Source organism: Curcuma longa, chromosome 1 (genome assembly GCF_044706935.1).
Source record: "Curcuma longa cultivar G26 ecotype Majalengka, Jawa Barat chromosome 1, ITB_CL_G26_1.1, whole genome shotgun sequence".
Taxonomy (NCBI): domain Eukaryota; kingdom Viridiplantae; phylum Streptophyta; class Magnoliopsida; order Zingiberales; family Zingiberaceae; genus Curcuma; species Curcuma longa.
Genome location: NC_133861.1, coordinates 22,373,589 through 22,386,179, shown reverse-complemented (window position 1 = coordinate 22,386,179; position 12,591 = coordinate 22,373,589). Strand labels below are relative to the sequence as shown.

The 12,591-nt window shown below is 37.6% G+C and overlaps 1 protein-coding gene across 3 annotated transcripts; it reads left to right on the top strand.

The window, feature by feature from the left end:
• The first annotated feature begins 7,772 nt into the window (after window positions 1-7,772).
• Window positions 7,773-9,466, top strand: LOC141829534 (transcription factor bHLH129-like). Of its 3 annotated transcripts, none has more exons than XM_074717030.1 (6): window positions 7,773-7,869; window positions 7,957-8,522; window positions 8,618-8,985; window positions 9,078-9,143; window positions 9,232-9,300; window positions 9,366-9,466. In XM_074717030.1, exons 2-6 carry the CDS (start codon window positions 8,027-8,029, stop codon window positions 9,438-9,440), a joined length of 1,074 nt encoding a protein of 357 aa, XP_074573131.1. In that variant the 5' UTR covers window positions 7,773-7,869; window positions 7,957-8,026; the 3' UTR covers window positions 9,441-9,466. The 3 variants fall into 3 exon arrangements, with proteins under 3 accessions (XP_074573131.1, XP_074573141.1, XP_074573149.1); XM_074717040.1 differs by having other exon boundaries at window positions 7,945-8,522; XM_074717048.1 differs by having other exon boundaries at window positions 9,203-9,300; window positions 9,366-9,452.
• Window positions 9,467-12,591: the final 3,125 nt, after the last annotated feature.

Genomic DNA, 12,591 nt, shown 5'->3' with positions numbered 1-12,591 from the left:
TCGGACATCAAATGGAGGCTTTCCGTTTGAGGGGGGCCTGTGGTCCTTTGTTTGAGAGGGGGATTGTTAGGTTGCAAGGGCGCAAACATAGTTCCACATCTAAAACACATAGAAAAGATCATGGATTTAAAAGGATAGAAGATATCTCCATTGGCATGAGGCTTTTTGGGTAGAGCCCAAGAATAAAATCATGAAGGCTTAGGCCCAAAGTGGACAATATCATACCATTATGGAGATATTTTGATTTCCTCGGTTCTAACATATTCAACACTTTCAAAGCCTAATAATAGTTGCTGCTGTTTGAGTTTATCTTCAAGCTTCTTTTGAGACTCCAAGCGTTTAGTACAATGGTCCAAGTGTCGTTTTAAGAGTGTTATAGTACTTGACTTCATTTTTGCAAGGAATAGATTGCAATGTTTACACTTGTACTTATCACTTTTTGAATACTTAACCTCAATCATGTCTGACTATATTTGAAACCTCTTTTGTTTCTTTGACTTATGCAGCAAATTATCATCATCAGTCAAATTATTATTCCCACTATCCCCTTTATCTATTATTTGTTCTGGGATCTCATTTGAATCTAACGAAGCTTGAATAGCTGAATTTGCTGCTGGAACAGAATCAGCCATATTTTTTGAAAATCGAAAGAGAAATTATATCTAAAAAATATTAATAATGTAATAAATTATTCAAGGTATCATAAATTCCTAATCAACATATCTTTAAGAATAAGGAATAAATTACTCAAATAACTTACATGAAAATATTACTATATTTAAATATGTAAAATTATAACTCTGAAAATTATCAAATTCAACAACTATGCCATAAAAAATCAATATTTAACTATTATTTTTTTCAGAAATAAAATTAGGTGAAAACTGAAAATAATATGGGCAGAAGGAGCACATAGCAGTAAAAAAAGATTAATCTAGGTGGAAAAAAAGAACTATAGCACATCAAAGGCTGAAAGAATTACCAGAGTGAAGTAGTTTAGGGCTCGGGATTAGTCACCCTTGGCCTGGAGGTCACGGGCGAGGTCATGCAATGGACGACGTCCGATATCCAGATAGAGAGGGAAGCGCTCGCGTTCCTCTCGCGCTCAATCATAGGGTCGAAGGGTGGGAGCAGGGAGAGCTCTCAATGTCGAAGACACCGTTGTAGAAAAGGTAGTCCTCTGATGCCGAGGTCAAGTAAGCGGACGACGTCCGATATCCGGAGAGAGAGGGAAGCACTCACGTTCCTCTCTCGCTTAGTTACAGGGTCGAAGGGCACTCAGTTATAGGTCGAAGAGGGAACCCTATCTTTCGAGTTCCGCCATCATCTAAAGCTCGGTAGGGTTTGGTTTGTGCGATTAGAGATTAGAAATTTAGAGTTGAAAATGAATTATATTATAAATCTAATCTATTATTCTATTACCCGTTAACCCACTAATTTTATTAACCCATTAAGCATTAATCTATTAACCCATTAAACATTATTGAGTTAATGGATTCAAAATTCAAATCCATTAAAATATATTGATTGAATAATATAATAGAAAATAATAAATATATAATAAAATTAAATAAAAGCTCGCGAGCGGCTCGCGAATTGGCTCAAAAAATTATTCGAACATGTTCGAATTCGTCTCGAATTCGATAATTTCTACGAATCAAATATTATTCGAACTGACTCTAAAAGTTCGCGAGCTGACTCAATTCATTTGCACCCCTAGTATGGTATATCAATTGATTGGTGAGCCAAAAATCCTAAACCAAAATTTTGGATTTGTAATTTGAATTGATTGACTCTTTTTACAAATCAATTGGTGATGAGTTTCACAAGCACAGAACCAATCCAAGTCAATCGCGATGATCAATTGGATTATACCAATCGATTGATGGTGAATTTCCTCATACACAGAACCACGCTGAATCGATTGTGCGGATCAATTAAGCCACTCAAATCTATTGGTATGCGTTTTCAATCGATTGGTCATCATGTTTTTAAATCTCGTGCCCTAACTAATCGATTCACAACCCTCAATTTCTCTCCCAAGTCCACTGTCGTGTGGGTCGTCGTTGTCTTCTCCGGTGTGTCTTTGACGATCCCTCACTTCGGTAGGCCTTGGAACATCATCCTTTAGGGTCTCTATTGTCTCCTTTCTTCACTGATGTAGCTGTGTCTCGGCGTGCCCCCCTTTCTCCAGCCATCGAGTTAGGGTTTTAGCAAGGACTCGTCTCCAACGATTGCTTCTCCGAAAAACTCATGACGGCTTAACGTTCTACATGAGGCCTTCCTGATCTTCTTGAGGATCCAATGAGGCCAAAGGAAAGCCCTAGATGCTAGTCTTAGTTTGATTCTAATTAAGTTGTTGTTCGATTCACTAACTTCTTGTGTTTGCACTCTATTCATGCATCATCCATGATTGTGTCATTATTATTCATGCATTATTGGTGCATTATCATTCATTACCTTAAAAAGAAGCAAAAGTAAATTGAATCCGGTGAGGGTTCATCCCGACCTCAACTATCAATCAATTCTCGCTTCTTGAATGCATCTCTTCGGCGTGCATTCAACACGCATAAATTCAAACTTATTCTAGCTCAGTTGATTCACTAAAAGTTCTTCCATGATTATTATTGGGATGTCATCAAAATCATTCAATACTATAAGTTGGAGTCAATTGTTTATTGAGAACGTAACATAAATGAGAAGTTAGTATCTTAGTTCTACAACAATTTGCATTCATCTGGGAATGATTTATGATATCGAACCCGTGTCGCTAAATGCAATTTGGACTTTACTCTAGAGATCTTCCATGCATTTTTAGGGTGTCGTCCTTCTACAAATGACTTTGGTTTCTATCCTATGTTGCCTGATTTATTATCTCTATCTTATGAGCACATCTTCATATATTCCATATATGAGCATTTCTATAAAAGACCTCATCCAGATGAACCTAGCTCTTCCATATCTACATTTTCTGCTCTTGAAATGTTAGCTGTTGACAATGGTCTTTATAAAGTTGTTGTCAACTGCTTGCTTCCCATTGTGATTCATGCATTAGCTACTATTGGACCTCCACATCTTTTTTATACTATATGTATTTCTATCATGTTGTTGACATAGATGTGACATTAAATATGTTTCACTGCATCATTCATTTCATCAAATTAGTACATGACACTGGTTCATATGCCGTTTGAAAATTTTATCACGAAGTGGCTAGCATCCTTGGGTATTGGCGTTTCCTATGTCAAGTTGTAGTCAATGATGTCCAAATATGCCAAAATTATGGTACGATCATTTTCTTAGCTGAAATGGAGTTGTATGGAGATAGTGTGAGATAGATAGAGGGTCGTCGGTTGGGTAAGGGATCAAGGCAGCGTCTCAGGGATGAGGGACCAACACCAGATGTTGTCATCGCTAGGGATCTTGTAGCGGCTGATCATGAGGATGATGCCGAGCCTGATTTTTATGATCAATTTGATGATCTTCAATCTCAAATCCTTGAATTCGAGGAAACTATGGATACACAATTTGGGGAGTTCAGGATGAATTTGACATCAATGGTTGTCATATAGCATTATAGTCCCTATTGATTCACTAGTGCAGATGTTTACTATATAAACATCAGGGCATCCTCCTCTTTCATCGTCATTTGCACCACCACCTCCAACTATTGATGATATGACTCCACAAATGTTTGATAGCGATTAGGAGTTGAATAATGTGTAGTGGTTGATGTAGTTTGTTTCTCATCAGATTTTGATATTGTTATGACACATGTTACACTATTTTTGACTGATTTTGCCTCATAGTGGACACTTTTTGTATGATTAACTCTTGCTCTATACCATTGGATTATTAATGCTTAGTTGTATTCTCCTACGTGAATGTATTACATACATGTGTTTTACAGAGAAGTGTCATGTTGTTTTCATTATTTGGTTATTGTGTAGGTGGGGAAGTGCCCCATCTTTAATTACTTGATGTATTGCGACTTATAAGGGTGTACTCTACCGTTGCATAAGTTAAAGGGGAGTACCCCGTCCTTGATTTTGTGTTGCTGTTTATAAATTATAGAGGTGTGCCCTATATCTCAAGAAGGCATAAGTTAAGGGGAGTGCTCATCGTTGTTATATTAGTCACTCCCTGTTTAACTTTATTTGATATTTGATAAAGTAGGCGAAATAATGTATTTAAGTTTATACACATCGGATTGATATAATTATAACATGATCTTGTTGTTTCCATGCTTATTATGTTAATGTCATGATATGATTGTGTTGTTTAATAATTGTTAAAAATATTGATATTATGATAAGTTGAAAATTAGCATAAACTTAAATAAATCATCAAACATCAAAAAAGGAGGTTATTGGTGTGATTATGCCTCGGATGAGAAGTTTCAATGATTGACAATTATTTAAATTTAAGTTAATAAGGTGGATCTCACTTGTGTCGTGAGTGTGCAAGATAAGTGAAGTCCTCGCAGGTCGGAAGATCAGATGTAAGGCAAGGAAAGTCCAAGAAGGTTGAGGATCAAATTCTTAGTAAGAAAAAATCCACGCAGATCGAAAGATCGGATGCAAGGCAAGAGAAGTAATGACATAATCAGAATCTTCAATTACTCTGGACTAATTAATATGACTGCACTAGATTATTTGAATTTTTAAATTTTAATTTAATATATTAAATTAAAAATTACTGGGCTACATTAGGCTTCAGCCCAGTGCTACCCACTGACTACGCCAGTGAAGAGAAGTCCAAGAAAGTTGAGGACTGAATTCTTGACAAATGATGAAAATCCAAAGCAAATTGCGATATCGGATGCAAGGGTAGATGAAATCTTAGAGATGAAGAAACTCCAGCCATAAAGTCCAGGAAACATGAGGTTCATCTGACATGATCAGGTAATTGAGAAACAAGGGTATAAAGCTTAGGCTTGAGGGTTTAGGGACAAAACTCCTATTTTAGGGTTCACCAATCGATTACTATGGTATAACAATCGATTGGTGAGCAAAAAATCCTAAACCTTAAACTAAATTTCAAGTTTGCAACCCCAATTGACACAATCAATAGGGTTAAACCCAGAATTCATGATCTACTTAGTTGTTGCATCAATCAGTAAGACAGAATGTGCTCAAATTGATTGGTCTATTCAACTGAGGGTTGTCAATTGATTGGACCAATTGTTTGACAAAGTTTTCTTGAGCCAACAGAGGCTTGCCAAATCGATTGAACATTACCAATCGATTGAACCAATCAATTGACATAGTTTTCTCGAGCGAATAGAGGCTTACCGAATCGATTAGTGGATCAATTGAAGATCATCGATCAATTGGTAATTTCCACCAATCGATTGTGTTAAACCTAGAATTTGGGTTTATTCAATTGTTGCATCAATCGATTGACAAGTTGATCCAATCGATTGGTAAGGAATTCCAAGTTAAAAGAAGGTACTCAAATCGATTAATCTATTCAACTAAGAGTTGTCAATTGAAATCGATTGATAGAGTTTTCTTGAGCGAACAGAGGCTTGCCAAATTGATTGGGCATTGCTAATGGATTGGACTAATCGATTGACATAGTTTTCTCAAGCGAACAAAGGCTTGCCGAATCGATTGGTAATTCCCACAAATCGATTGGATTAAATCCAGAATTCGAGATTTACTCAGTTGATCCAATCGATTGATAAGCAATTGTGAGTACATAGAAGGTACTTGAATCAATTAGTCTCTTCGATTGAGGGTTGTCAATCGATTGGATCAATCAATTGACAGAGTGTTTTCTGAGTGAATAGAGGTTTGCCAAATCGATTGATGGTGGCAAAGATATTGTCTACTTTGAAAATAAGTCTTCATGATTTTATTCTTCTATTTTATAAATCAATAATTTTTTTCATATATTTTTAATGTAAGATTTTAATTATAATTTCAATGGAATAAGAGTACTGAATTATATAAAATAATATTAGAGGATATTTGGATAAATTAAAATAGGAGATGATGAGTTGTCTGAAACTGAGAGTTTTAAATATTTAGGATCATTTTTGCAAGCCGATGGAGGGATTGAGAGAGATGTCTTACATAGAATACAAACAAGATGGTTGAAGTGGAGGAGAGCATCAGGTGTTTTATGTGATCGTAAAGTGCCTCTAAAACTTAAAGGAAAGTTCTATAAAACGGCAATTAGACCTGCCATGTTATATGGCGCTGAATGTTGGGCTATGACTCGAGCACATGAGCAAAAGATGAGAGTTGCGGAGATGAGGATGTTAAGATGGATGTGTGGACATACGAAGATGGACAGAATAAGAAATGAGAGCATTAGAGAGAAAGTTGGAGTTGCATCTATTGAGGAAAAACTCCGTGAGACACGTTTAAGGTGGTACGGACATGTACTTAGACGACCGATAAATGCTCCAGTTAGGCGGTGTGAAACTATAACAAATACGCATATCAAACGAGGGCGAGGTAGACCAAAAAAGACCTGGTTAGCAACAATAAAACAAGATAAAATTTATTTAAATATAAATGATGATATAATAGGAGATAGAGCTCAATGGCGTAAAAGGATCCATATAGCCGATCCTACTTAGTGGGATAAGGCTTGGTTGTTGTTGTTGTTGTTGTTGTATAAATAAATATTATTTTAATAAAAAAAATAAAAAAATGAAACGCAATTTAAAATTAAAGAAACACCTTTTTTTTATTTTTCACCGAAAAAAATAAATAAACAACGGAGTCAAAAGTTAGAAGGTAAATTTAAAAATCCCCTACTTTTTTATTGACAATAATGAACACATAAATTACATTGTACATAACACATAAATAATTTTTATCTATAAGTCTACATCTTAGCTAGCAACACAAAGCATTATTACTTTAATCGCATATACTTAAACATAATTAAGGATTTAGTCATATATAACACGCAAATGGGAGAGTTAAGATGAAATACACGTTTGCCCGTACATCCAATTACGGCGTTATATGTTGACACGCATTTAGGCAAAATTTAATGCATCATTTATTTATTTATTTATTTTTGCTTACAGAATTACGTTAATAATATTAAAAATAAAAGGATTAAGTTAATCTCGTTGCTTAGATTAATCGGAGATGGGCATAGTTTTAAGTGTGCACAATTATTAATCCGCAAGGTACGACAGTTACTCTCGTATTCATTAAGCTACCTATAACACTGTATTATATAACGGTCGATTACCCCAAATCTTACCACGCACTCAGCATGCCCGTGGGTCTAACATTGGGGCACCGCGTGCCCCAATCACAAGGTTGGTAGTTTTCGCGGGGAATTCGTATCGAATGTCAGCCCTCGCCCGGGGTAGATTGACCTCAAAATTCGGTCGGATGCCACAAAAAGCAAACAAAATCCAACGAACACTTAGCAAAAATAGTAAACTCCCAATCACTAGCTCGCACGTAGTCTGTACCATTTAGTACGATGACGCCGCAGGGACATGTTAATCATGTCGATGATGCATGGGACGAGAACGTGTGTTGTCGCAGACACGAAACACGAAAAGATCCGTTTATATTGGCCACTAGATATGGCCCCTGAGAAGACTTCGGCTAGTAGGGTCCACCGACGATGGAAGAGTCGCCACCGAGAATGACGGCGAGGGGGCGCGTGTTCGTGACGCCTCAGCGAGTTCTAATCGTCCGTGAGCGCTCTTCCTCGCTCGCGGAGACGACGTCGAGAACAATAAAAAAATCATCATTAAGGAAATCAAGATGAGATCGGAAGCTTTTTTTTTTTAATTATTTTTCACGGTGGTCCAAGAGAACGAGTGGAGTTCCTTGCAGAGTTAGGAAGTGGAGGTGGAAGAGGAGACCAGCCGTGAAGGAAAAGGTTTTTTCTTTCTTTCTTTCTTCATCTTGAGTTTATATATGAAGTTTTGTTCTGCTTAATTCTTCAGTTTGTTAGATTGATTCGCAGAGCTCGGCGTTGTTTTGTGGTTTTGGATCGAGGATTCGGGATAAAGATTGGATTTTTGGAGTGTATAGTGATGTATGGATCGCCGTCGATGCCGGCGTCGAAGGATCTAAGCTCCGTTCTGTTCGCCGGAAACCACCCTCAGGAGCAGCCGATGAGCTCCGGTGGCCTCCTCCGCTACCGATCGGCTCCGAGCTCCCTGCTCGGAGAACTCCGCGAGAGTTTCCTCCCGGTGAGCTCCCCGTGTCCCGAGACAGCAACAAGCGCCGCCATGTTCTGTAGACTTTTAGCGGAGGATATCCAGATCCGCGACGACGTGCCTCCCGGACGCGGTGGCGCCGCCACAACCCAGCCGCTCCCCCCTCAGTTCGCTACGCCGGCGTCGGCGGAGCGGAGCGGAGCTCTTTTCTCCCCTGCTTCGCAGCAAAACCACCACCAGCAGCAGCAGCAATTCGCGAGGGTGATGGAGCAAACTAAGAACGGCGGCGGCGCCGCCTCCGGCTCCTCAAATCTCGTAAGGCAAAGAAGTTCCCCCGCCGGAGTTCTCTCGCATCTCAACGCGAATGCTGGTACAAAATTTCCTCCTTTTTTGCTGCTCCCTCTCAGAAATTCTGGATTCCATCCTTTATAATCGCAAGCGATCCAAAAATCTTCGTATTTCAAGGATATCCGAACATATCAAAGAATCAAATCAGCTTCTCTTCAATCCAACCCCCCATCATGTCCCAAATCCCCGAGGTCGTCATCGCCGGCAGCAGCTCCGACGACAGCAGCGGTTACATTCCTCGATTTCCGTCAAGCAATTGGGAGAACTTTTCGCGGGGAAAGAACACGATCGAAGATCTCAATCCAACAGAACTCGAGGCGAGGAATCACGTGCCGACTCTGCCCCATCAGTTCAGCTTGCCGCCGAAGCCCACGCCGGAAATGGCCACCATGGAAAACTACTTGCACTTCCAGGAGACAGTAGTCCCATGCAAGATCCGAGCCAAGCGAGGTTGCGCAACTCATCCCCGAAGCATAGCCGAGAGAGTACTTTATCTGATAACACAATCTTCGTTCTAATCTCATAACAGAAATCATTCAAAAAAGAAAAATTGATCACTTTTAATTTTTCTTTTCAGGTGAGGAGAACAAGAATCAGTGAAAGAATAAAGAAGCTTCAGGAACTAGTCCCAAACATGGATACGGTATTATTATCATTTACTCCGTTAAATTAAACAACACTTTAACTGGTAATTTCTCACAGCTCTCGAATCCATCTACTTTTACTGCCAGCAAACCAACACTGCAGACATGTTAGGTCTGGCCATCAGCTACATCAAAGATCTCCAAGAACAAGTTCAGGTATTTTCGTCTATCGTCTGAACGATCGCCAGTCACGTTGCTCATGTGTTTTTTTGATGATGCAGACACTTTCCGAGAGCCGGTCGAGCTGCACTTGTTCATCTGGCAAGCAGAAGCAGAAGCAGAAGCTTGAGAAGTAGAAAACAGAAAAATCCATGTAGATAATAATCTGCGTTTTATGAAGAATCTGTAAATAATCTTCAGATGTATGCTTGTATTCCATCTTCTTTAACCGAGAACAAGATTGTCGATTCCATGAACTTGATGATTAAAAGCTAAAACTTATCCTATTCTTTATTCGACTGGGTGTATAATAATGGAGAAAGGAACTTGTCCCTTTTGGATAACTTTCATTTTCCCGTGTGTGCGCGCTTTGCTGCAAAGGAAGTGGGCTGATGTGTCTTGGATTTTAATCAAAGTACAGCATGTCTTTTTCCGAATGAGAACAAGAAACAAAATCATACGTGAGCTGTAGGGAGAGCGAGGTTGTTTTGGCTCGCATCAAAAAGCAAATATTTCTGCAGTGATTCAGAGGTGAATGATTAGCCAGCCAGCCAGCCAATATTCAGAAATGCTTTTGGGGAATTATTGAGGCCATAAACTGTGTTTGAGTAGTCATAGATGGAAAGGGATGGAACCCTGTTTGGGAAGTAAGTATTTAATGCAAAGGTAGAGGATTCTGCTGTGGATCTTGTGATGCCAGTGGTCCCTTGCAGGACCACGGGATGAACATTAGAGCACAGCAAAAGGGGGCTTCCTCCTTCCTTCCTTCCTTCCTTCCTTCCTTCCTTCCTTCCTTCCTTCGCTGAAAGGAAAAGCAGAGGGCCGAACGCAGAGAGAATCTACCAGAAGAAAAAAACCTAATCATGTTTGTTGTTATTCATTTTTTTAAAAAATAAATAATCTGATATATTTTTCATCTTAAAAATATTTTTATTTTAATATTTTTATAGCAGCTAAGGCATAACTATCCGAACATTATAACCGTCAATTTATATTGAATCCGTTGAGTTTGTCTCTTTCTTTTCTTGTTTTCTAACTGCCAACAACCCTAATCCTTCCTCTCCAATAAGAGCAAATAATTTGAAACGGATTAGATTGAAATTTTATCAATCCATTTTAAGATGAATTTAGATGGTTGACTCGTCTAGGTCCGCGATCTGCATGGGTTGACCCGTGGCGAGCGGTGAAAGTGATTAGTCCGCAGATTGAGAAAGTTTATTAATTTATTTTAAAATTTAAAATTAAAATAGAAAATTTAACGAATTAATGAGCTTGATCCGTGTAAATTATAATTAAGTTTAAAATTTTTAATTTATTAATTTAAATTATAATCTAAATTTAAAATTTTTAAATATTTTTAATATTTTTTTGACAGGCTCGTGAATTGATCCGTCTAACTCATAATTCGCCTTAGATTGGGTTGGAGATTTCTCAATCTGCCAAGTTGATGAGTCGGCATGCCCTTCTACCCCGCCATATGACAACTTTTTAATAGATTGACCCGTCCTGTCATGGATTGGTCCGTTTGACAACTCTATCGAACATATTTAATATAAATTAATTTAATATTTTTTTAAAATTTAATTTGATCAAAATTATTAGATAGTTCAATCTTTAAATTTAAAAAAAAATAACTTAATTAAATAAAAAGTTATAAAATAATCTTATTTCTATTTCGGACGTCATCTCAATGTCTGAAATTGTCGCATGGACAGACCGTGCGATACACAGTATATCAAATTTTAACGAATCATATCCAATGGATACTCTTTTTATAAATATTATCAAATGGGGCCTTATCTCCCAAAATACCATCTAAATTTATTATTTCTAAATTGATTTTAAATTTTAAAATTTATCAAAATAAATAAAATGGACTTATAAGATCTACTAAATATAAAAATGTGATTTTTTTACATAGCCACTGATAAATAATTATTATAACGTGTATCCATCCAAAATGAAAGGGATGATCTTATAGTTCTTGGTACGTGAAGATGTGTTGTTAGGTGTTCTATTTTTCCATTGAGATCGAACCTAAATCTGTGCTCGAGAGATAGTTATCCATACATTGAAGTGATGTATGGATTCTTGAGAAGAGAGGAGCCGCGATAGTCCCCCGGATCGCTCGGATCCCACGAGTGAATAGAAAGTTATATTTATATTGGATCTCACTTGAATCGCTCCATCTATCCCCTTGAGGAGAAGTTTGATTTTAAACTCTGATTCGAATAGAAGGAGTACGTCATGCTAATGTACTTTGGATGATCCACATCTCCGAGAATTTTATAAAAGAATCACACGTTTGATAATTCATTAGAGTTGGGATGTATCTTTTGGGCACAATGCATGATAAAAAGATAAAGATTATTCTCATACGATGAGGATTCATATTGGATATTCAGAATCCCTCTAAACTTTCTGAATTTATTTGATCGTCGATTAGAGTTGTCAAATGGATCAACCCATGACGAGGCGGCCAATCCATGACGGACCCATCATATGACGGGGTGGGACGGGCCAATCCATCAACTTAGCGGGTTGGGAAATCTCCAATCCAACCCAACTCAAGGCAGGCCACGGGTTAGGCGGGTCGACCCACGGGCCTGTTAAAAAATAAAAAAATATTAAAAATATTAAAAAATTTAAATTTGAATTATAATTTAAATTAATTAACTTGAAAGTTTTAAATTTGAATTATAATTTTTAAGCTTGAATTATAATTTAAATGGATTAAACCCACTCATTCATTAAATTTTCTACTTTAATTTTAAAATTTTAAATAAATAAATAAACTTTCTCAACCCGAGGGCCAACCCAAGCCCGCCGCGGGCTAACCCACGGTCGCGGACCTAAGCGGGCCAACCCATCTTAAAATTGGCTGATAAAATTTTAACTCAACCTGCCTAAATTACTTGACAGGGTGGACTAATCTGACGGGTCTAACCCAACTTGATAGTTATATCGTGGATATATAAGGTCGGATCATCCACATTCAAGATTAATCGGATATCTAAATTGATAATAATAATAATAAAGTTAAAGTACTTTTACTTTTTACTAATTGTTTTTACTCCAACTAAATTGATTTTGAAAAAGGTCAACTAATTTTGCATCACACATATTCTTCTTTAAATATTAACTAGTTCCGTTTGATTTATACTACCACGTAGATTTTGTTTACATTTTTCATGGGTTTTTAAACAATATGTCCTCGTTCTCTCTGTGTGAACTATTGCAACTGTCGCGAGTGGCGGCGGCTTTAATGCCCTTTCAAAAAAACACTCG

Excerpts from the sequence above, each read along its gene's own strand:
- LOC141829534 (XM_074717030.1), top strand. The coding sequence starts at position 8,027 with ATGTATGGATCGCCGTCGATGCCGGCGTCGAAGGATCTAAGCTCCGTT. Across the intron at positions 8,523-8,617 it reads GCATCTCAACGCGAATGCTG|GATATCCGAACATATCAAAG; the intron begins GTACAAAATTTC and ends TCGTATTTCAAG. Across the intron at positions 9,301-9,365 it reads ATCTCCAAGAACAAGTTCAG|ACACTTTCCGAGAGCCGGTC; the intron begins GTATTTTCGTCT and ends TTGATGATGCAG.